This window comes from Salmo salar, chromosome 27, assembly GCF_965601325.2.
Source record: "Salmo salar chromosome 27, fSalSal1, whole genome shotgun sequence".
NCBI lineage: Eukaryota > Metazoa > Chordata > Actinopteri > Salmoniformes > Salmonidae > Salmo > Salmo salar.
Window position 1 is genome coordinate 7398014 of NC_138317.1, and position 25662 is coordinate 7423675.

The 25662-nt window shown below is 42.8% G+C and overlaps 2 protein-coding genes across 2 annotated transcripts; both read right to left on the reverse strand.

The window, feature by feature from the left end:
• Positions 1-4684: 4684 nt before the first annotated feature.
• LOC106590944 (uncharacterized) lies at positions 4685-8678 on the reverse strand. Its single transcript, XM_014182121.3, has 8 exons — positions 7682-8678; positions 7520-7591; positions 7200-7318; positions 7025-7070; positions 6796-6893; positions 6171-6655; positions 5048-6064; positions 4685-4913 (listed from the first exon to the last, which is right to left on the reverse strand). Exons 1-8 carry the CDS (start codon positions 7727-7729, stop codon positions 4747-4749), a joined length of 2052 nt encoding a protein of 683 aa, XP_014037596.2. The 5' UTR covers positions 7730-8678; the 3' UTR covers positions 4685-4746.
• A 9554-nt stretch (positions 8679-18232) lies between these two features.
• LOC123730970 (uncharacterized) lies at positions 18233-25062 on the reverse strand. The gene is made up of 5 exons (XM_082970336.1): positions 24937-25062; positions 24324-24463; positions 23562-24078; positions 22782-23297; positions 18233-20700 (listed from the first exon to the last, which is right to left on the reverse strand). The coding sequence occupies exons 4-5, from the start codon at positions 23112-23114 to the stop codon at positions 20557-20559; spliced, it is 477 nt and encodes a 158-aa protein (XP_082826462.1). The 5' UTR covers positions 23115-23297; positions 23562-24078; positions 24324-24463; positions 24937-25062; the 3' UTR covers positions 18233-20556.
• Positions 25063-25662: the final 600 nt, after the last annotated feature.

Here is a 25662-nt window from a genome sequence, read left to right on the forward strand (position 1 = left end):
AGACCATTAAATTATTTGCATTCTAATTGAACTCAATTCTGCTTTTCTTCTGTTTATTACTTAATTTCAGAACTTTTCTATAAACTTTCACTTTGCAAGTGTGGAGTAGGTTGTGGAAATAAGTGGGAAACATCCCAATTTTAATGCTTTTAATTATTTACTTAGTACATTTAAAAAATATTATTTGACAACAAAAAAACGAAGGGAAAGGAAAATGGCAGGGTGGTGTGGCAGGTGCCGCTTCTCATACAAATGCTGTTATTTTATCTAAAACATCAGGTGTACGCCGACCCCAGCTAAGTAACTCATGCAAAGATTTAAAGCACAATGATGTGTTTTATCTCCAGTACATTGCCATGATTGTCAGTTATGTAGCTGCTCTACTGATAATCTCAGTGCGTCCTTGCTGGGATGACACAATCAATCTACTGCCGGAGAATATCAACACCAAACACATTGGTTCACCGTTCCACGGGAGCGGACAGTACACAGCATACCATAATGTTCTGAATAATGGCCAAGTCTACCTCGCTCCCTATTCCACTGACCTGCTTAGGCGTAACAAACACAAGTCCAACATTTATCGGAAACTGTTAAACTACCTTTTCACTATCCTCCTGCTCTCCGGGGATGTGCAACTCAATCCTGGGCCCAGGGGCGAAAATCTGATATCAACTTTGGAGGGGGACAATTACATGAAATTTTCTCAAGAGCAATTCCTGAGGAGGACACCACAAGTAGTACTGTAACACATAGCCTACATTGTAATATGGTAAATGTATATTGAGGAACCAAAGAAATAAGGTGTTTGACGTACTCCTAACTACCGGTACCCAAAACTACACAACTAATCACAACAGCAATACCATTGCCTTTAACAAATCTTAGTTCAGTCACCAGTTTAAGTTGAGAGTGGGGGTATCCATGGCATTTTCCAATTATGTTCCTATTTTACAAGTCAAAAAAATTGAGAACCTTTCATAATGTTGCCAAACAAAGACTCAACAAACTTACCTGAGACTCCCTGTCTCTGCCAGTCTGTCCCTGCATATCTGTCCCCAACTCTGCTGTCTGTGTGCCATCTGTTGCCTGCTCTGCCTAATGACATCATTGTGAAACATTTCCATTAGAATTTCATTTCTTTCTTATGAACATTTTATCAACTAGTCTTTGAGATATTAGGCTACTAGGGTTCTTACTATGCGTTTTGGTGTATTGAAAAATACTCTGATGTCTGTCTTTTATTTTTCTGCCATTTTTCTACCTGGCTGGCTACACACACAGTGTGTAGGTTATTTACAGTAGGAGATGGGCTTCTATCATCTTCAATCATTCTATATGGGCTTCGATCTAAAAGGTAGCTAGCAAATGTGAAACGGATTAAAATGACAAGAGTTGACAGCTGTATGAGTTCACCATTTACACAACGTATGCTGCAACTTTCTGTAATTTTAATAGTTTGTTTCATATTGGCTGGCTTCCAACAATAGCTGAATTTGCAAAGCTAGCGAGCACCAATTCAGTTTCAGTGGTGTTTGCTATAATCTTTGCTACCCGGGTTAAATAAAGGTGAAATTAAATAAATAAAAGTTCCCTTGCGACAATTTAGCTTTTGCAACGAGACCATTAAATATATTTAAGACAATGGTAGATGAGAGTGTAGTTCTGTTCAGTTTGGACTTCAGTTTATCGCTAACCTTATCACAGGGACTTTGAAGCACTAACTTACATCATCTGCATGCTGATTCCATCTTTGACGACGCCACATAAATGGAATAGGTACTAGCTAGCTTAATAGTTAATATTTGCGCGCTAGCTCTGCATATTCAGCTAGTGTGTGTGCGCGATGGACTGGATGAACCTCACGGCAGTTACGTAGCAAGCTAAGGAACTGGCAGTGGATCAAACTGTTGTGAGGCAAAGGGCGGGGGGGTCGCAATCTTTTGAAACTTAAAAACACGTTATTAAGTGTCTATAATCAGCACAATTGCTTTCATTGCATATTATTAATATTTTTTAAATTACATAGTTATGTTTCAGTGATATATTGGGGGGGACAAATCATATTTTTCCCAGGATGGGGGGGGGGGGGGGGGGTCGTGTCCCCCCCGTCCCCCCCGGGATTTCCGCCCCTGGTCAAATGTCAGAATCATGTCGCATGAAAACATCATTAAATTGAGGGCAGATTATAAAATTTACTGTGACATAACATCCATGTAATTTCCATTAAATTACGTTGAACCAACGTATGTGAATTGATGTATGTGCCCAGTGGGAAGTGATCAATTCGAAATGATTGAATACATACAGTATTACAAGGAAAGAGACACAAAAATTGCTTCGAAAAGCTCGAAAAAGTCTCATTTCCCTGGGCCACCCAAAAGTAAAATGTATGTACGCATTACTGTACATCGTTTTGGATGAAAGCATCTGCTTTCAAATCTCTGACGCTCATACATATTTACAATCTCGCGATGTTTATTTCTGGCGCTTTCACGTTTGCGAGATTTTGTGAAGTAAATGATGCGCAGGAGAACTCCATGAAATCAGTGACATTAACGGGTCCAAATCGAGCAAAAAGCTTTAAATTAAAAGTCCATCGTTTACTTGAACACATCACAAATTGTAGTGTATTTCCCTGTTTCAAGAAGCGTTCTGTTTCGTTTCTCTGATCTCTGAAAAGTAATTTAGGTTTTCAATATTCTTCACTAAATAATATCTGGAATAATAGTTTAATTTCCATTCCACTAGATGGCACTATCCCCTATGCTACTCCCTGTCAGGGTCTGAGGATTCTGAAACAAAATAGTTTAGGCTCTTGAAACGCATCGGTGTGTTGGTAGATGTGCTGCTGTACATTGTTATAAACACGTATTACACTGCTATAGACTTTTATTATCAATGTCATTCATTAACACATGTTACATTATAAATGATGATCCTGTGTAGAGCATGCCGATCCCACCACCAGGGTTGTGGGTTCAATTCCCGAGGCAACCCATACGTAGAATGTATGTGCAAATGACTGTAAGTCGCTTTGGATGAAAAGATCTGCTAAATGGCATATATTATGATTACATTGTTTAAACAACAGGCCTACAATGTGAAAGTCTATTGCTTTTTCAAATGAAAATTTGTGTTGGAACTTTACATCAGTTGGAAAGGCAGGACATGTATCTGTTAATGTTAGCCTTCCAATGAGCTTATCATATTAACTTTCAACACGAAAAGTACGGTTTACTTCACTTTTAATCAGGTAACAGCCGTTTACAGTCTTTCTTTAGTTTATCATTCTTACTCTTCCCAAATCACTTAAACTATATTTCTTTATTTCCCATGGGCTTCACCAGAGTACCCCCTAGTGGCTGGAATACAACTGTATTAAGCCCCTTACAACACCCCCCTGCAAAAACGAAATGTTGTCCCAAACATTTCACTGGCCTTAAAACAAACAGAAGATGTAAGTACTGGTCATGAGAACAACGGAGAAACTGGCCTAACAGCCATATAACTATCTAGACATGTCCAGTCTGCCTTATGGGCAAAAACGCAACCCCCACTAAACATTATCACACTGTGATTAGTAAAGGTAAACAAGAAAATATATACACATCAGAACATCTCTAGTTGGTATCCTGATAAGAGCTTGGCAGCCCTAAAGTGTTATAGGTTAGAATGTCTCTGGGCCTCCTCTGCCGGTGTGAACGGCGGGGCAAGGTCATGGGTGACCCCAATGAATCAGTGTCCACTTCATCATGAGATGATTGAGTCTCTGAGCCCTCAGCTGTTTTCATATTTACCCCTGTCCTCTCCGGGCTCTCTCTGAGGACTGGCTGGCACTCCTTCACAGTGAAGTTTCTATCAGTCTGACGCCGTTCCGTTCACAAAGACACAGAGGAGGAGGAACTATCCAACACCCAGAGAGAGAGAACGAGTGACCTCAGTTGAACACAGTCAGAAAGAGGAGGTGGAAGAGGCGTTAGATAGAGGAGGAGGTTACCCCAGAGGCCATTCCTCCTGTTCATGTGAGCAAGAAAGAGCAGAAGGCTTCTGATCAGCCAAATGGCAGGCAGATGGAGAGGTCATAGTGATTCACACCCCCAGAGAGAAAGACAACCCACACAACCTCTTGGTTGAGATGAACCACACAGAGGTAGAGGCAGAGGGCCTTCAGGGCTAGCCAGTCAGCCTGCCTGCTCTGAACCTCAAGTCAATTGTATTTAAATTCATGTTCATTAAAGATTTTTATTCAAGAATTAAAAAGTCCCATTTACTTAATGATCATTTTTCACTGTCTTCAACCTCAAGAACCAGGGTGAGTCTGGGTAACCCTTTTACTGGGCAAACACAACTTCGATATCGTCATAGACTAGGCCGAAACGTTAATCTTTTAACCTTGCCTGAATAAAACAATGCATTTTTTTATAGTGAGCAAGAGTAGTGCTTTTTCCTTTTCAATGATGATTCAAATTTTTGGTTGCACCGAAACTCAACGTTGGTTGAGCGCCCTGCGTTTTTTTGTTGTCAATTTTTTTTTTAAATGTACAAAGTAAATTATTAAAAGCATTAAAATTGGGATGTTTCCCACTTATTTATAAAACCTACTCCACACTTGCATAGTGAAAGTTTATAGAAAAGTTCTGAAATTAAGTAGTAAACAGAAGAAAAGCAGAATTGAGTCCAATTATAATGCGAATAATTTAATGGTCTATGGTTCAATCCCACTTCTGAATGTCTGATGAATAATTAATATTGTTCCTCCTCTTCCTTGTAGCAGGCGCAGCAGCACACTGCCCTCCAAAGCCTGCAAAATAATCGCCGGACTGCCCCTTTCCTAGCTCTACATGGAACATCCAGTGTCACGTCCTTGGTTACGTGTGGGGTGACATCCGGGATGACCACAGCAACATCCTCTGGAAAGGGAAAAAAGAGGAACAGAATGTAAACAAATGCAAACCGTAGGTTCTAAACACTGGCCAGTTGAAAGGTTCTTCTAAGATGTCATGACAAACGGCACCTGTCAGAGTGCTCTCTAAGTGTTACTCACCTGCTTGGATGTCAGCTGGCAGAGTGGTGAAGACGGCCATCGTGAGAGTCCTTTCTTCAGGTGTGACGTCCACAACCTCCAAGAGGGAAGAGATGGGCTCTGCCTCTGTATTAGGGGTGATGTCCACAATATTTAGGTGGAAAGAAGCCGGCTCTGCCTCTGTGTTAGGGGTTATGTCCACATTATTCAGGTGGAAAGAAGCCGGCTCTGCCTCTGTGTTAGGGGTTATGTCCACAACATTCAGGTGGAAAGAAGCCGGCTCTGCCTCTGTGTTAGGGGTTATGTCCACAACATTGAGGTGGGAAGAAGCCGGATCTGCCTCTGTATTAAGGGTTATGTCCACAACATTCAGGTGGAGAGAAGCCGGATCTGCTTCTGTATTAAGGGTTATGTCCACAACATTCAGGTGGAGAGAAGCCGGATCTGCCTCTGTGTTAGGGGTGATGTCCACAACCTCCAGGTGGGAAGAAGCCGGGCCTGCCTCTGTTTTTGGGGTGATGTCTTGAACCTCCAGGTGGGAAGAACCCGGATCTGCCTCTGTATTAAGGGTTATGTCCACAACATTCAGGTGGGAAGAAGCCGGATCTGCCTCTGTATTAAGGGTTATGTCCACAACATTCAGGTGGAGAGAAGCCGGATCTGCCTCTGTATTAAGGGTTATGTCCACAACATTCAGGTGGAGAGAAGCCGGGTCTTCCTCTGTGTTAGGGGTGATGTTCACAACCTCCAGGTGGGAAGATGCCGGGTCTGCCTCTGTTTTTGGGGTGATGTCTTGAACTTCCAGGTGGGAACAACCCGGGTCTGCCTCTGTTTTTGGGGTGATGTCCACAACCTCCAGGTGGGAACAAGCCGGGTCTGCGTCTGTTTTTGGGGTGATGTCCACAACCTCCAGGTGGGAACAAGCCGGGTCTGCCTCTGTGTTAGGGGTGACTTTCACAATCTCCAGGTGGAAAGAAGCCGGATCTGCCTCTGTGTTAGTGGTGATGTCCACAACATTCAGGTGGGAAGACGCTGGGTCTGTGTCATGGGTGACAACAACAATCCTGATGAGCTCTACTACTACTACACCAAGATGTCATCAGAACAGGCATCTGTCAGAGTGCTCGCTATCATTGCTACTCACCTGCTTGGATGTCAGCTGGTCGTGTAGTGGAGAAAGCCCCCGGGAGGACAGGGGGGACTGGTAGGGTGGATGCAGGGGGCTGGAAGCGGCTCTGAACCTCGTTCGCCACAAAGGCACAGACAGAGCTCATATAAAAAGGGCTCTGGAGGTCATCGGTGGAGAAGGACTGACTGATTCTCCCGAGGATCGACCGCACAGAGTCAAAAGCAGCAGCCCGAGAGAAAGGGATGTGTGGGGAAGGGTCCTTTAACATGCAGGAGAGCTTCTCCACTACGGCCGCCACCATGCCCACGGCCATCCCGCTTATTAGGATTGGGTGCTCTGAATGGCCTTCCTCTGGTTGAAGCCACAGGGCCAGGAGGAGCCTGGGCACCACCTCCACCACCACCTGAGATGGGCTGAGCAGGTTGCTACGGGGCTCATTGGACTGCACGCCCAGAATGCTCCTCACAGCTCTCTCCACGATGCTGTGGACTTTAGGATCGCTGAAATCAACAAAAAGGAGAAGACAAAGCTAAATAATGTGCAATGTCCTCACAGAGAACACTGTCTTAGTCTGTTTCTCCGTAGTTCCAGATGTGTAGATAAATGGATCAAGTCATGCAGGGCAGTACATGGAACTCACATGTCAGCTGGCGAGGTGGAATGCATGGAGCGGCGGAGCTTGCAGAAAGCCTCGTGCTCTATGTCCATCATTTTTAGGCAAGTGTTTACTTCCCAGGCCTGCAGTATGAAACAGGAAGTCCCATTAGTGTAATTTCACAACAGATCTATCCTGCTGTGCTAACTCGTTGTTGAAAGGCTAGTAAAGAGCTCACTAACTTGTAGTATGTCTCTAACTATCATTCTCTTACCAGCCGAGCGAGGTCGTTTCCCTCCTCCAGGGTTTCCTTCCACACCCTTCAAATAAAACACAGAGCAATTCAACTTTCCTGGTTTCTGATTTTTCTGTAGTTTATTTTACCCAAACCTGGAGTGCTGCTGGTGGCAGGGAATGGCAGTGAAGGTGAGTGCTGACGTGGTGCTCACCTCTCCCTAAGGGATTTTTTGCCCTGAGACACCAGCCAGTTGCTCATGTGCTCCGTGGTGACATGGGGCGGGACCTGGCCTTGACTCTGGAGCAGCAGATAATGGACCATGACCTTCTTCTGCAAGATGAGGTAAGGTGTGAGACCATGCCACGAAATACCATATCATGTGCTTTCAGAAGGGCCTCTCGCAACATTTCACAACTACTCATGCCTGATAATTTGCAAGTGATATTAAGAACTCTTATGACCAACTTCTATAAACTGTCTTGAAATACAACTCTCTTTCTGTTGTTTATGTTTTTGTGGGATGAATCTTACCTGTTTATTGTAATATGTTTCCTCCCAGCAGGCCTGCAGAGTCTGAAAATAAAGGCTGCTTCTACAGAATTCCTTTGAAGATAATGAAAATAATTATGCTTTTTTATGCACATTATGCACAGGCATTTACACTACGCTAAAATTTATTTCTCCTAAGATTACCTTTGTGGGACCATAAGTGAACTCCGGAATGCACCAAACCCTATCCATGGAAAGATGGGGAAGAAATGCAGCGCTATAGATATACGGGATGCTCTAGAGATAACAGAAATGACTTAAAGTTGCAAATGATCAATGACTGTGTTGTCGTCCAATATGCTGCACTTAGAATTGAGTTGTAGGCGATGTTTGGTGCAAAATAGAATGTTTACATTCTATTGCCATGGAGAAATGGAATGTGTAGAACCTGTATAATTGGGTATGCTTCTATGTCTTTATTTCATGAAAGATGAAGCTCTTTATTATGTCATAATGTGTATATGAGGACAGTCCCACAGTTGTGTCAAATTGTCTTTTGAGTGGTGGACCATTCTTGATACACACGGGAGGGAGACTTTGAAGCGTAAAAAAAACAGCAGCGTTGCAGTTCTTGACACAAACTGGTACCCCTGGCACCTACTACCATGCCCCGTTGAACGGCATGTAAATATTTTGTCTTGCCCATTCACCCTCTGAATGGCACACATTCACAATCCATGTCTCAATTATCTCAAGCCTTACAATATTTTTTTAAAGCTTTCTCCTCCTCTTTATCTATACTTATTTAAGTGGATTTAACTAGTGACATCCATAAGGGATTATAGCGTTAACCTGGATTCATCTGGTCAGCATATGTCTTGGAAAGAGCAGGTGTTCTTAATGTTTTATACACTCAGTGTAACTCATTGGCACTGACATAAGTTATTTTCAACCATTAACTGGGGCCTTGTTGAGGCCTTATCTAAGTAAGTAATTGCTGATTGACAATAAAGTATTATTTTGATGTATGGAAAAAATATGGTATGCAATTCCTATGTAGAGAAGGTTCTCTCTGGTAGTTGTTCAATATGACTTCAACTTTTACAGGGCTTTTTATTTTTATTTTTTATTAACAAATATCATGAAACAAAAGAGGAATAGTCACATGCAAACAAGCATACTAACAAACTATTTACATTGCCCGGAATCCTAAACAAACCAATCATATTCATTAATAATACAAGTTTTAATTGCCTTTTTGTTTTTACATTTACATTTTACATTTTAGTCATTTAGCAGACGCTCTTATCCAGAGCGACTTACAGTAGTGAATGCATACATTTCATACAATTTCATACATTTATTTTTTTTTTCCTGTGCTGGCCCCCCGTGGGAATCGAACCCACAACCCTGGTGTTGCAAACACCATGCTCTACCAACTGAGCTACAGGGAAGCATTCTAGTCAGAGTGCTGCCATATTGTTTAAACTCATTTATAAAGTTAAAAAGTTAGGTTTTGAATTAGACCATTTGTGAATATGAAATTTACCTAGTATTATTAGCAGTTGAATTAAATATACTACATATTTATGTCAGAATTTCTGAAATAAAGCATTATATCAAAACCAGTAAATAGTACAACCGGTCCTATTTTTTTGTAACAAAATGCTGTATGCCAATCCAAAACATTCTGCTATAAATACAGGTAAAAAACAAATGCAAAATGGTCTCCTTCTCCATTCCACAGAAATCAGTTATATTCAGCTTGTCACGCCCTGACCATAGAGAGCCCTCGGGGTTCTCTATGGTGTTTTAGGTCAGGGCGTGACTAGGGGGATTTCTAGGTATTATATATTTATGTTGGTGTGTGTGTATGGTTCCCAATTGGAGGCAGCTGATAATCGTTACCTCTAATTGGGGATCATACTTAGTGTGTCCTTTTTCCCACATGCGATGTGGGATATAGTTTTGTGTGAGTGCCTATGTGCGCTACGTGTTTCATGATCGTCATAGCTTTGTTGTTTTTGGAAGTTTCACTATTATTAAAATGTGGAACTCTACTCACACTGTGCCTTGGTCTAATTATTCATACGAGGTCGTGACAGCTTGACTCTTTCCCAAACATATTTCACAGGATAAATTCTATGTAACATTTTAAATGAAACTTCCTTTACTTTGTTACTGATACAATATTTGTTAGCAATTTTCCATGCTTTCCGCCATTGTATATTACCATAGATATCTGCCCAAAAGAATCTTGCTGAGGGAATTGTAGTATCACAAACAATATTCCTGATCTGTTTCTTACATCATTTATCTTTGATGTTAATATTGCCAATGAATATATTTATGTAAATCTATGTTATTTACATCAACCACAGAGGAATTTAAGAGACAACCCCCCCCCCCCCCCTTGGAATCGCATCAAAAACAATTGCATATTCTTTCGGGGTTATTGGAATCTAAACCAACAACAGAGTCAAATAAATACTTAGGGAAGACATTCCAAATACTGTTCTTGTCACAGTATCCAACGAAGGTGGCGCCCCTCCTACGTCGGGCGGCGCTCGGCGGTCGTCGTCCCCGGCCTATTAGCTCTCACCGATCTATGTTTCTGTGTCTTTTGGTTTTGTCTGTCTATCCCGCACCTGTCTGTCATTAGTGGGGGGTTATTTAGTGTGTATTTTCAGTTTGGGTTCTCGTGCGGTATTGTTTATTGTCCACTCAGGACAGTTGTGTGTTTGGCCTGTTTCGCTGGCCTGTGTACGAGTTATTGCCGGGATGCGTCCCGTGCGCTTTTCTTCGTGTTTTCTTTTGGGAATGTGTTTCCCGGGCGGACCTATTTAAGCGCCCTGTGCCTTTCGGCTATTGTGTTTTGTTTACCGTGGCATTAAAACACTGTTGCTCCGGGCCTCTGTCTCCTGCGCCTGATTCCGCATCTCCACTGGTCCTAGAATTCCGTGACAGTTCTGGTCCTTAACATACTTCAGAATCCAATTTCTTTTAAAAGTATTATTTAGAGTATTGAAATCTAAAACCTCAATAACTCCTTGTTCTTGGGTATTAGTGAAAATATCTTATCGTAGATAGTGAGGCTTGTTCCTCCAAATAAAATTATAAAAAATCTTATCTAAGTCCTTTACAATTTTAGGGGGTAAGTCAATGTCACGTTCTGACCAGTATGAGGGATATTTTGTTAGTGTAGGCTGGTCAGGACGTGGCAGAGGGTATTTGGTTTATGTGGTTCGGGGTGTGTGTATTATGTAGAGGGTAGTTGATTTATGTATTCCGGGGTTTTTTGGTCACTGCTCTGTTAGACTATGTTCCTTCTAGTTAGTCTGTTTCTATGTTTAGTTAATTGGGGTGTGGACTCTCAATTGAAGGCAGGTGTTGTCTAGTTGCCTTTGATTGAGAGTCCTATATATTAGGGTGTGTTTGTATTTGTATTTGCGGGAGGTTGTCACTTGAATTGCTGTCTTGTGCCGTCAAGTCTGTCTTCGGCGTCCATCGTTTTGTTTTGTTTGTAGCTGCGCCTTGGTCCATTCCTGACGACCGCCGTTACAGAACCTCCCACCAAATCCGGACCAAGCAGCGAAGGAAGGAGCAAAAGGTGGACGTTGAGGAGAAAAGGGAATTTGAGTGTGACCAACGGGAGAAATGGACATGGGAAAAGATTATGGCCGGAGAGGGCCCATGGAAAAAATGGAGCGAAGACCGGGAACGCTACAGGGGAACACGACTGGCTATTAAACCGGAGAGGCAGCCCCAATATTTTTTTTTTGGGGGGGCACACAGGTAGTTTGGCAGGGCCAGGATTGAGCCGCAAGCCAAATCCCCGTGCTTATTGGGGGCAGCCTAGTATTAGTCAGGTCCCGTGCGTTGGAGTGAGGTGCACGGCGTTGAGGCCTAGAATTCACAGGCCGGTGTGCGCAGTACCTGCGCCCCGCATTTGTCTGGGGAAAGCGGGCATCCAGCCAGGAAGGGTGGAGCCAGTACTGTGCTCGAGACCGCCAGTGCGCCTTCACGGTCCAATATATCCTGTTCCCGCTCCACGCACTAGCCCTAAGGTGTGTGTTTCAAAGCTGGCATATCCAGTACCAGCACCACGCACTAGGCTTCCAGTGCGTCAGCCCAGTCCAGTCCAGTACATCCTGTTCCCGCTCCACGCACTAGCCCTAAGGTGTGTGTTTCCAGGCTGGCATATCCAGTACCAGCACCACGCATCAGGCTTCCAGTGCGTCAGCCCAGTCCAGTACGTCCTGTTCCCGCTCCACGCACTAGCCCTAAGGTGCGTGTCTCCAGTATGGTACCTCCATTACCAGCACCACGCACCAGGCTTCAGTGCGTCAGCCCAGTCCAGCACGTCCTGTCCATGTTCCTCGTACTAGCCATGTGGTGCGTGTCCTTAGTCTGGCACGTCCTAAGCCAGCCCCACGCACCAGGCCTTCCGGCAACAGTGCCTCGTCCAGGCCTTCCGGCAACAGTGCCTCGTCCAGAACTTCCGGCAACAGTGCCTCGTCCAGAACTTCCGGCAACAGTGCCTCGTCCAGAACTTCCGGCAACAGTGCCTCGTCCAGAGCTTCCGGCGACAGTGCCCCGGAGAGAGACGGCCCACTGTTCGGAACCAGGTGAGACGGCCCACTGTTCAGAGCCGAGTGAGTCTGGCTACAGTCCAGAACCAAGTGAGTCTTCCTACAGTCCAGAGCTCCTAGAGTCTTCCTACAGTCCAGAGCTCCTAGAGTCTTCCTACAGTCCAGAGCTCCTAGAGTCTTCCTACAGTCCAGAGCTCCTAGAGTCTTCCTACAGTCCAGAGCTCCTAGAGTCTTCCTACAGTCCAGAGCTCCTAGAGTCACCCTACAGTCCGGGGTCGACCGAGAGGGACATCACTGTAAAGACAGTTTATGAGGGGAGTGAGCCAGGGGTGGAGTGGGGTCTGCATCCGGCTCCTGAGCCACCTCCTGAGGGGGGAGTATTGGGGTTGGGGGGGGGGGGGGGGGGTGTTGCAGGAGCACCGTCGGTGGCCACCCTCCCTTCCCTCCCATGTACTTTTGGGGATTTGTTAGTGTTTTGGGGGTTATTTGTTGTTGTTGTTTTTTTTGTGTGTGAGGTGCATCCGGAGTCTGCACCTTTGCAGACCCCGGATGTCACATTCTGACCAGTATGAGGGTTATTTCGTTAGTGTAGGCTGGTCAGGACGTGGCAGAGGGTATTTGGTTTATGTGGTTCGGGGTGTGTGTATTATGTAGAGGGTAGTTGATTTATGTATTCCGGGGTTTTTTGGTCACTGCTCTGTTAGTCTATGTTCTTTCTAGTTAGTCTGTTTCTATGTTTAGTTAATTGGGGTGTGGACTCTCAATTGAAGGCAGGTGTTGTCTAGTTGCCTTTGATTGAGAGTCCTATATATTAGGGTGTGTTTGTATTTGTATTTGTGGGAGGTTGTCACTTGAATTGCTGTCTTGTGCCTTCAAGTCCGTCTTCGTCGTCCATCGTTTTGTTTTGTTTGTAGTAGTGTTTTCATTAAAGTTAATTATGAGCACTCAACCCGCTGCGCCTTGGTCCATTCCTGACGACCGCCGTTACAGTCAAGTGATAACGAGACATAAACCGATCTGGATAACCCTTCAGCTTTGGATAACAAAACCCGACCGTATAACGAAATATCTCTCATCATCCAGAGGTTGAATTTCTTCTTTGTTTTCTCAATAATGGGGTTAAAGTTCAATTCACTCCTTTGTTTTTCATACTTGGATATAGCAACTTCAAGATAAGTAACCTTATCTTTAATTGGGATACCATATACTTCCTGTAAAACACAATCCTTGAGTGGAAATAAGACTGACTTATTGATATTAATTTTCAAACCCGAAACTAGGGAAAAGTCTTCAGTACAGGAAACTGCTTTAGAAACCTCATTCCTGTCTCTTAAAAATATGGTGGTATCATCAGCCAGTTGACATAGTTTAAATTCCTTGCCAAGTGCTGAAACACCTTAAATTCCCTTTCTTGATATGAAAGGCCATAATTTGAGTAACCAATAAAAATACAAATGGACTAATTGGGCAGCCCTGCCTAATGCCACGGCCAATATCAAATCTTTGGGATGTCCCGCGAGCTAATTTTACAGAGCTAGTCCAACCACTATATAAAGTTTGGACTGCTTTCAAAAAAGTCACCAAACCCCAAAAAACGTATTGCTTTGAACATAAACTCGTGTTCTACATTGTCAAAAGCTTTATAAAAATCAACAAACATAAGAAAACTATCATCAAGGATGAGGTCATTATAGTCAATCATATCTAAGATCAACCTGATGTTATTACTAATTGTTCTTCATCAATTATATGATGCAAGCCTTGTTTCAACCTCTTAGCAAATAGAAGGGCAAATAATTTCCCATCATTATTCAACAGGCTAATGGGTCTCCAGTTGTCTATATAAAGAGTATCCTTATTAGGTTTGGGAATCAAAGTAATTACACCTTGCTTTAAGGAAGCCGGTAACTCCCCCTTTTCTATTGATTCTTGAAACATAGCAAGAATGAAAGGAATCAATTTATCATTGAATGCTTTATAAAACTCGCTTATTAAACCATCATTTCCAGGGGACCTATTGTCCTTAAGGCTTTTAATACAGTCTTTAATCTCAATTTCAGATAACTCATCATCACAAAAATCCCTGAAATCATTATCTATCTTCTTAGCAATGTTTGCTACATTGTCTAAGAAAAGATCCATATTGGAAGTTGGCTGGGCTGATGTATACAGATTCTGATAAAACTGGGCAACATGCTGAGAGATTTATTTTGGATTTTCATTGGGAGTATTATTAATCATTATATTACATATGGAAGTCTTTTCGCCTGCCCTTTTTTCTAAATTAAAGAAATATTTTGTATTTTTCTCTCCCTCTTCCATCCATTTTCATCTTGATCTTAACTGCATTTGCAATGGTGATCAGGCTCTGATCAGGCCCTACACCCAAACAAGGGCACTGCGTTCATCCACCTCTGGCCTGCTGGCCCCCCTACCTCTGTGGAAGCACAGTTCCCGCTCAGCCCAGTCAAAACTGTTCGCTGCTCTGGCACCCCAATGGTGGAACAAGCTCCCTCACGACGCCAGGACAGCGGAGTCAATCACCACCTTCCGTAGACACCTGAATCCCCACCTCTTTAAGGAATACCTGGGATAAAATATATAGATGTACTTTGTAAAGTGGTTGTTCCACTGGATATCATAAGGTGAATGCACCAATTTGTAAGTCGATCTGGATAAGAGCGTCTGCTAAATGACGTAAATGTAAATGTAAAAGGAAGATACCTCAATATCTGGAAGCATTGTCTCATGTACAATTGTTAATGCTATCTCTGAAATGTCTAACAAAATGTTGACCTGATCATTTCATCAAGACCTTCTCATCACAAGCTGGAACTAGTGGTCAAAATTGGGACAATGCAGCCCAAAATAACAGGGGCCAATATTTTCATGGCGGTAAGCACTACACTTCTGATGGGTTTAAAGATTGTATTACATTATCTAAAAGTGCGAAAGTAAACCCCAGCTGTTATTCTTTTCACAGGGAAGGACAATCCCCATTATGCCATGAATGTTTCATTGCTGAACAACCGTAGATATTTTTCCTTTAATTTGGCTCCCGTTCCTCCAACAGTGAGCAAGACCTGCCAGCAGAGCTCACTGGAGCAGGGAGACATCCCGTCATCCTTTTGGCGCCTGACAAAGTATACTTTTTTTCTTCTAAATACCACTATAGTAACATCTTCTGCACAAAGTGACATTCCTAATAAGATTGGTGTTAAGTGAGAAAGAATACTAAAGATGGTCCAATGGGTATGGTCTGAAACCTCTTGTCATCTCAGTATGTTGAACCACCTGATTTCTTGCAGGCTTGAGATTCAGATCCTGCTGAACGATGTTAAGCAGTCGATTAACCACATGCAGGGGACGCTGAACACCATGCAGGGGCAGTGTATTGAGTTGCAGACTGCCATATCTAAGGTAGTGTCAGATGAGTCTCAGATACAGAAGAATAAGTCTATGATGGTATGGTGATAATGATTGAGATGGTGATTATAATATTGATGACTAGCGGTACCCCACCCTACAGGCGGTAAATCATTGGATCTGATTTATTCAATTCAATGCAATTCAATCGTAGAGGACTGCAACCATAGAAATACAATGTATTTATACTAATAATAAGCTATTGTCAACTTCCCGTCTATGGTTATCTTGCTCATTTCTCACTGTCAATTGCTGACTGTTACCCTATGTGTGCAACTATTATTGATTTCTCACAGAAAAATAATTTGTTTGCGAATGTACCTGGGGCCATGTAAATAATTGTTAGGCTACTCATTTTGAATCCACCGGTGGCAACTTGTGTGATTATAAAAGTCTGTGTGCGACTGGGCACAGTAAAATAATTTGATTACTGACCTGCCCTACATCATTGAAGGCCCTTCAAGTCGGAACTAGGAAATTCTGACATTTCTGACTCGCTAAGTCGTTATGGAATGATGATTTCAAGTTTCCCACTTCTGAAGTATGAGAATCAACCAGTAGGAAGCTCTACACTAATAACTTACATTCATTTTAACTCTGAGGTTCCAAGTTTCCGATGGCATGTGAATGCGTCAATAATTGCCATGGTAATTTTGAATGTTCAGTCAGTGAGCATTATAGGTAATTGTCCGACATACTTACATCAAATGCTGTAGTAACAGTGCCATTCCAAACACAATAAATGTGAAAATTAACAAAGTTACAAAATATTGGTAAAGTGAAGAAAATCAGCTCAAAATTGTAGGAGGAAATGCCCATGCAGCAGGAAGGCTTACGGTATTATAATATATTGTAGATAACATTAATATAATTTGGGTATTTACATCATCAGTACACATACAAATGAATGTATATGCTAGGGATTGATCTACAATGAGTGAACAAAACATTAAGAAAACCTTCCTATTGCGTTTTAGGGAATGACTATATGCGCTATATCATACCTGCAGATCATCACAGCAGCCGAAGTTGCTGTGCAGAGGGAGGAGATCGTCCGAGCATCAGGCCTCATCCCGTCACAGAGGGAGGGTATCCTCCAAACAGCCAGTGTACCTTCACAGAGGGAGGGAATCCTCCAAACAGCCAGTGTCCCTGCACAGAGGGAGGGGATTCTCTCAGCAGCTAGCATCACTGTGCAGAGGGAGGAGATCCTCCGATCATCAGGCCTCATCCCTGCACAGAGGGAGGAGATTCTCCAATCAGCCAGTGTCCCTGCACAGAGGGAGGAGATTCTCCAATCAGCCAGTGTCCCTGCACAGAGGGAGGAGATTCTCCAATCAGCCAGTGTCCCTGCACAGAGGGAGGAGATTCTCCAATCAGCCAGTGTCCCTGCACAGAGGGAGGAGATTCTCCAAACAGCCAGTGTCCCTGCACAGAGGGAGGGGGTTCTCCAATCAGCCAGTGTCCCTGCACAGAGGGAGGAGATTCTCCAAACAGCCAGTGTCCCTGCACAGAGGGAGGGGTTTCTCCAATCAGCCAGTGTCCCTGCACAGAGGGAGGAGATTCTCCAATCAGCCAGTGTCCCTGCACAGAGGGAGGAGATTCTCCAAACAGCCAGTGTCCCTGCACAGAGGGAGGGGGTTCTCCAATCAGCCAGTGTCCCTGCACAGAGGGAGGAGATTCTCCAATCAGCCAGTGTCCCTGCACAGAGGGAGGAGATTCTCCAATCAGCCAGTGTCCCTGCACAGAGGGAGGGGTTTCTCCAAACAGCCAGTGTCCCTGCACAGAGGGAGGGGTTTCTCCAAACAGCCAGTGTCCCTGCACAGAGGGAGGGGTTTCTCCAAACAGCCAGTGTCCCTGCACAGAGGGAGGGGATTCTCCGAGCATCAGGCCTCATCCCTGCACAGAGGGAGGGGATTCTTCCAGCAGCTTCTATCACTGCTCGGAAGAAGAAGATCCTCAGAGCATCACACCTCACCCCTGCACAAAGGGAGTTGATCCTCCTGATGGCCAGTGTCACTGCGCAGAGGAAAGGAATCTTCCCAAAGGCCAGCGTCCCTGCGCACAGGGAGTGGATCGTCCCAAAGGCTAGTGTCCCTGCAGAGAGGGAGGAGATCTTCCTCACAACCAGTGTCCCTGTGAAGAATGGAAATAATCATCCACAACCACCTCCCATCATCCCCATGGTAGCACCACTGTGGAAATGGGATGGTGGAGCGGGTACTCCACCTGTGGATTTCTATTCCAAGAGAAGAGGTCACTTACATTTACATTTTAGTCATTTAGCAGACGCTCTTATCCAGAGCGACTTACAGTAGTGAGTGTATACATTTACATACTCCGGTGAATCTCTCCAGGATTTCACATGGATTTTTTTTAATATTAGCTGATAAATATGCTAGATTTTGCAGCGACAATTATGACATTTTGCATAGCAATATGCAATTGTTTTGTCCAATTTGTTGCAAAAATGCGCTGACAAGGGAAAAAACTGTGTTGACGTCTGGCTTGATTGAACCATATTATGCAGTAAATGTGCAGTGATTGGTCATCATTTACAATGCTTATTGCTTCTGCATTGCTTTACGTTACAGACAAGTATATATTATACACATTTTATTTTAGACATTAGAAAAACATTTTGGATTTCCTACATTTACTTACTTCCTTAGACAGAAGGAAATCTATTTAGATGCATTTTGAATTCCTAAATGTCAATATTTTTATTTTCTGTGTCACGTGTTTATGCCCATTTATGTACATCCTGTATACGTTACCCTTCCAATGAGCTTATCATATAAAGTACAACGCGAAAAGTACGGTTTACTTCACTTTTAATCATGTCAGCACAGGTAACAGCCGTTTAGTCTTTCTTTAGTTTTTCATTCTTACTCTTCCCAATTCACTTAAACAATATTTCTTTATTTCCCATGGGCTTCACCAGAGTACCACCTAGTGGCTGGAATACAAGTGTATTAAGCCCCTTACAACACCCCCCTGCAAAAACGAAATGTTGTCCCAAACATTTCACTGGCCTCAAAACTAACAGGATGCCTGTCCAGAACAGTCTTCTTGTTCAATCCCCTGTAATCAACACAAAGTCTTAAACTCCCATCCTTTTTCCGTACGCAGACCAAAGGTGATGCGTATGATGAAGTTGACTTCCTGATTAAGTTTTGTTCAGGAGCCCCTGAAGGTGGCTCTTCACCTCAGCATACAAGGGGCGTGGCACACCGTTGTATCTCTTTGCCACTGGTATGTTATCAGTCAATGTTATCTCTATTCTGAGATTTTCAATACACCCTATGTCCATGTCATCTTTGGCGAAAACAGCTCATTCCTCTCTGAGCATCCGTTTGACAAATTCTTGTTGTTCTTGGCTCAAGTGCTGAACCTCTACAGGTGGGTCCCGCCACTCTATTTGACCGTTGTCAGGGCCAGGTTCTGGTGGGGATCTGTCCTGAACCTGTGCTACAGTAACCTTTTCTCATCTGGGCACAGGAACCAGGTGACACGCTACTACTCTCTGTAATGTCCCTATCACTGTTTGTCTTGGTAAGGTAATGTCATGTTTGGTAGTATTCACTACTGCAATGTCAACTTTTCAAGGTGGCCGTTTATATGTTTTCACAACCTGACTTTGTAGGTCCAGGCCCCAGATCACTCTCACGTCTGGTTCAAATAACACAATTTCATCATTGAAGGGAGCCCCTCTTGGAATACAGGGATGAATCCATTTTGTTTGTCCACCTGGAATGACAACGTCACGTCTGCCTGCTGTAAGCAAGCATTCCTCCGTGTACTCTGAGTGCTGAAGCAGATTGAGTAGAGTCTTTGCCTTTCCCTGTCCTAGCTTAAGTGCATTTCTATGCATCTTTACTGTATACATCAGCTCTGAGGGCTCCTTGTTACTTTTTGTTTGAACTATTTCTTCAATTACATTAAACCCAATGATTGGTTTCTCCAGTTTTTCCAGGTTTCTCCAATGAACACAACTTCAACTCTGAGATTCTCTCCACCTTTTCACTACAACACTGGATGGAACTAGATGTATCTGAGGTCACTCCCCATTCCATGGTTGTGACCCCCAGGCGTTTCCTGATGGATATGCGTTGCCCCTGATCCTACATCCTGCTGCCCAATGGCAATCACTGCCACATTTGTAGCAATGATGGCAAGTCTGTTGACCAGTCTCATAACAACTTTTGCATTGTCTTTTCTCCCTGTTGGTTGGACTTGGTTTTCTGTTGGAGCGATTCCTAACTGAACTGTCACCCTGGCCCTGCACTGACTGTACTAATGAGGCAACCTGACAGGTCAGTTGTTTGATTGCTTCATTGCTCGCATCAGTTTTACTCAGGAGAGGATTGTATTTCTTTTGTTTTTGGACTGTGGTCTGTGAGGGCTCTGCCTGTTCACATTTCTCTCCTCTATCCCCGTTATCCTCACTCTATTCTGTGTTCACTCGTGTGAGTGTGAACTTACGGGAAATCCTGGCCTTTTGCATGCATTCGCTTTCATTGCCCTGGGCAATTTGCATTTTCTCAAGCAACAGTTCATCACTGGTGTTAATATTCTGGAGATGCACTCTCATCTCTGCCCTGACATTATCATTTGTTAATCTTGTAACAATGGCCTGCAGGCATTGACTCTTAACTAACTGTGCCATATTTCAGTCCTGATTGGGCACGAGCTGAGGCTGATAACACTTTCTGTCTCAGGTCAAAGACTCGGACTAGGAAGTCCAAGGCAGACTCCCGACTCTTGTGTTGCTTTAGTCAACTTGTGATAGAGTTCAGTAGCATCCTTATCTGCATAATGTGTCCTCAAGAATTGCCTTAGTGTGTAGAGTGTCATGTCTGTTTTTCCCTCCAGATAACTCATCATCTTAAGCCCTGTGGCTCACAGCTCTGATTACTGCTTCTATGATTTCTAATTCATGGTAGCCTTTTCTCCGTCCATTTTCAATCTGATGTTCTAGGCTGCTGAAGCTGAGCTTATCTTTTTGATTCTGATCTCCGATCTGTCCATGAACTTTAAAGTCTTTATAACTGGACATACTCACTCCATTCTCTCTCTGTGGTGGGTGCCTTTCTGGAGCTGAGACCACTTCTCTGCTGGGCTGAGGAGACCCTCCCTCTTCTTTTCGTTCTGCCGCAGCTCCCGTCTCTCCGCTGGGTTCACTGTATGGAACGCCGTTTGGGTCTTTGAGTGTCAAAAAGATACACGTTAAATAACAATATGTAAACTATATGCAAATGTTGGCCAATCACTATATGAAAAACTTCTCATTCATCATCACCAACAAACGACTAAGTCATGTCAGACCTTGAAAACATGAGAGACCGCTTTTTAAGTTTTGCCAGCCAAGTGCAACCACCTTTACAACCCCCCCAGGAGGATCGGGTGGTTCAAAGGTAGGATTCATTCTGGTAGGTTAGGTATACCTGGCAAAAGCCAACATTAACCGGCACAACTACCTAGTAACGTTAGCTTGCTAATGATTGCAACAGCTACCGTGGGGTGCGCGAGTATGGGAGGCGTCGATTATGCTGAGTGTCATTATTGTAACTTATAACGTTTGCACATTTCAGATTTCAATCGTTCAGGAGACAGAATAATGCTGGAGTCCAAAGGCGGCAAACCGGGAGAAGCAGGTTGATAACTATGAGGGTTTGCCTGATCGCTGACCCTACCATCCGGCAGCTGAACAGGATAGGTACATTTTCCCTATATCCATGTAGTACATGAGGACACAGTGCTTGCTTTGTAAGTAAGCTAGGTGTGAATCTTGTGATTAAACAGACTTATTGTAGGTTCTTTTACTGATTTAAAGATCATGGACTATTTCCCTGTTTTATATTAGGATACGTTTTATTACACTTATTTTAAATATACATACAGTCTTTAAACCATAACAGGTTCAAATATGGTCTCAACTCTCTTGGGCTGCTTGAAGGATTGGGGAACCATAGGGCAGCTTCCGAGCACTTTTTGTGGACTCCATAAAGCCTTCCACTGCCAGGGACCTGTTTAAAGTAACCTATTCCATACCTGAATGCAACCGGCGGTGTTTGGAGAATGACACCATCTGCCACTGGTTCAACTGGCTGGCTGAGGTGCAAGGTAAAATAGTCAATTGTTCCAGTTTATCGGTAACTGCATATTATTCCATTTTGTGATTTAAATATGTACTTTAATGGTTTTACTGTGTACTCCTCAGATGGAGAATGTCCTCCTCTAACAGTGGCGCTGGTGTTGGAGGTTGCTACTGGGGCAACGGTGGTGCCACCCCTTGGGTTTGAGGACACCCCGACCATCGAATTCCTCCACACAGCGCGAGGGCGTCTCGCTGGGCAGCAGAAGAAAAAGTACCCGGAGGCAAACACATGTGCTGTGACACTAAGGCTCCATCTTCATAGCACCTACAATGCCTTTAGGGAATTCATGACCGCCGGTATTGTGAATTCCCCACATTTCGGTGTTGCATAAAAACATTTTTACGATACATAATTGTATCCAGTAGCACTAAATTACAGTAGCAGTTGAGTGTTTGAAAATGTAACTGCACATCAACATTTAAGCATTTATCTAGTTACATCTCTATTGTTTGTACATTTACATTTTAGTCATTTAGCAGACGCTCTTATCCACAGCGACTTACAGTAGTGAATGCATACATTTCTTTCCCTGTACTGGTCCCCCGTGGGAATCGAACCCACAACCCTGGCGTTGCAAACACCATGCTCTACCAACTGAGCCACACGGGACCAGTACAGTGCATTCGGAACGTATTCAGACCCCTTGACTTTTTCCACATTTTATTACCTTACAGCCTTCTTCAAAAATGGATACAATCATTTTTTCACCTCATCAATCTACACTCCCCATAATGACAAAGCAAAAACAGGTTGACATTTTTGCAAATGTATAAATAAAAGGAAACATTACATTTATTACCTTTTACTCAGTACTTTACTGAAGCACCTTTGGCAGTGATTACACCATCGAGTCTTCTTGGGTATGACGCTACATTATTTATTTAATACCTTTTAGAATAAGGCTCTAATGTAACAAAATGTGGGAAAAGTCAAGGGGTCTGAATACTTTCCAAATGCACTGTATTTCCATATTGGAAGTTATTAACTTAATGCTCATTAATATTAAATTAAACAGTCCATATTGGCTGTTATTGTTTACTTAATGACCATTAATATTAAATTATACAGTCCATATTGGCTGTTATTGTTATCTTATGATCATTAATATTAAATTAAATCCCTTACTGCTGTCAGATTGGCCCTCTGCATTGCCAGGGAACCCGAGACGAACAACTGCAGAGGTGACTGCCGTTGTTCAGTCCTCAGCCCATGGTGGTTCCACTGACTGGCAAACACAGCAAGATCTCTGTTCACCCGTGGCAGGAACACAAAGTGCAGTGTCCACAGGTGCACCTCATTGTTGATGTCGATGATCTGCTCCGTCCAAGAAGGTGAACAGGTCATGGTAAACGTTGGAGACTCCATGCCAGACGTCCCCCACAGCCACTCTATCCTCTGGTTGTGAGTGCTCCTTCCTCTGAGGGCACTTCCCCTCTCACCACCCCTGAACTGCTCCATGAAGGCACAGATGCGGTTGTTTTCACCACCCGGTCACATCTCACCCGGGATGGTACTCCGTAGCTGGTGATGGCTGCTTCGAATGACTCCATGACTGTGGCAGTCCTGTTGTTGTCAGAGGCCTTCAGAAACACAACAAGTCTGCTGTAACCATCCACAGCACCATGGATAACAATCATCCACCTAAAAAACAAGATGCATTTGTTTTACAAAACCATTTTTTTCTCTTATAGTGACACCATTCTGTTTTTATTGATATCAGCTCTTCGATCCTCTCATCCAGCTGAGCATCTCACAACAGTGAGTAGGACCTGAAAAGCTGAAAATGACTAAATACAAAAATAAAACACAAAAAGATACATCAATCAGGAATGTGATCAAATCAAAAGTGGACGTAGAGAGCTCCCGCTTGTGTTACAATTGCTTTATTCAATTACGATAACTTACCTCATGCGCCGCTAGACCACAGAGTGCTACACATTGAGAACATCTGCCATTTGTCTGATGGTCATATGTAACGGTTGCCTTTAGAGAGAGCGGACCAAAACGCAGCGGAGTTAGTGTTCGTCATATTTAATTGAGAAAACGGACACTATACAATACAAAACAATAAACAGACAACCAAAACAGTCCTGTCACGTTAAACACAGTAACACGAACAGAAACAATTACCCACAAAACCCCAACGGAAAAACATGCACTTATGTGTGACTCCCAATCAACAGCAACGAACTTCAGCTGTGCCTGATTTGGGAGCCACACACAGCCCAAAACAAAGAAATACAAACACATAGAAACAGAACATAGAACGCCCACCCAATGTAACACCCTGGCCTAACCAAAATAAAGAACAATAACCCCTCTCTATGGCCAGGGCGTTACATCATATGACAATCTATGAGGAACTCAAGCTGCTCCTTGGTGATGTGATACCGCCTTCCCTCCAAAGGCGCTTGATAGGATACTGAAATAAAAAATACAATAGATAATAACAAAATACACTCCTAAAAACTTTAGGTTAAAAGACTATAAGATCACCATATAGAATTTAAAAACAGCATTATAGGCCAACCAAATGTTTTTTTCATTGATTGACTTGACACAGGAGACTTAACACAGGACATGTAAAATGATACAATCTCCGCCTTTGCCACACATGCTGTACAAAAGAAATGATACAATATAATATAATATAATATAACAACTTGCCATTTTCGTAAGGTTCCCGTTGTTGGATGTCATTTGCCTCTTGTAGGAACTCCTCTGCAACAGCAATTAGATTGCTGGCCATCTCTTCATCAATCAAATGACCGCTTGTCCACCGAAGGCTCCACAACATGGTCTCTAGCCTGAAAAATAGACCGCAGACCCGATGGGTCCAGTGACATTTTATCTGTATGTAGTTAACAACCCCTAAAGTGTTATCTTGTCTAAACTGTGCCAACTATGAGCCTCCGACCTATGAAGACAACCGTGCATTGACAGGCGATGCAGTTTTAACTAACGTACTTTAGCTACAAACTAGCTTAAAAAAAGTAGCTTCATTCAACATCGCTAGCTAGCTAACGTTACTGTACAGCAGTAACTAGTTAACGTTTTATAGATGCCATAATTAACGTTAGATTATGAACAATTAACTTTAGCTAGCTATCTTGAGTTGAGTTAAATATCAATGGCAGGCAGATCTAACGTTAGCTAGCTAACGCCGTTGGTAGTTAGGTAACGTTAGTGTTATATTATGTAGTTCCTTTTTTAGCAGCCGTTACACCACTCACTCTCAACACCGACGTTAGATAGCTAGCTAACATTAAGTTAACGTTACCTGGCTATTGATGGTTGAAGTCCATCTCTTCTGTCCGTGAGCAGCAGTCTGGTGGAATCAGAGATGGTACATTTACAATTTTAGAGACATTGGGCTGCCCTTGTTAACTTGCTAGCTCATTTTACCTCGGAACAACAGAAGTTTTTATTCTATTTATTTATTTATTAAAAAACATTTATACATTTTTATTATGAACACAACAAATACAAAAAACTGAAATATACAAACAAGAGTAAATGAACCTAACAGACAGGGGTATTACATATCAAGATTCATTTTCAATTTGTTAAATACTTTTATGGTGCGTATTGCTTTTTTGGTTTTAAATTTACTGATAATTTGAAAATAATATTTCAATTCTATCTTAAATAATGTGAAAAGGGGTTTGTTCTCTGCCCACTTCATTTTATGGATAAAGAATCTTCCATGAAAGATAAACAAATGAACAATAAAAGTTAAATCAGGGTCCATATAATTTGGTTAAAAAAAAACATAATATCAGAGTCTTTCAAATTAACATTAATAGTTGTTTCTTTTAAAATAAAATATTCTAACTCACACCAAAATCTTCTGACATAAGAGCAGTCCCAAAATAAATGGTCAAGAGTCTCTAATCATAAAATACACATTTGTTATCAATAGCTATTTTGAATCTATGTATAATAACGGTCTTTACAGGGTAGATTCTATGAATGAGTTTGTATGATACTTCTTTCACCTTATTAG

Coding starts and splice junctions, on each gene's coding strand:
- LOC123730970 (XM_082970336.1), bottom strand. CDS start 23,114: ATGGAGCAGTTCAGGGGTGGTGAGAGGGGAAGTGCCCTCAGAGGAAGG. Junction 20,701..22,781: donor AGAGGGCCAATCTGACAGCA/GTAAGGGATTTA, acceptor TGACACTCAAAG/ACCCAAACGGCGTTCCATAC.
- LOC106590944 (XM_014182121.3), bottom strand. CDS start 7,729: ATGGATAGGGTTTGGTGCATTCCGGAGTTCACTTATGGTCCCACAAAG. Junction 7,592..7,681: donor TCACTTATGGTCCCACAAAG/GTAATCTTAGGA, acceptor TTATCTTCAAAG/GAATTCTGTAGAAGCAGCCT. Junction 7,319..7,519: donor AAACATATTACAATAAACAG/GTAAGATTCATC, acceptor CTCATCTTGCAG/AAGAAGGTCATGGTCCATTA.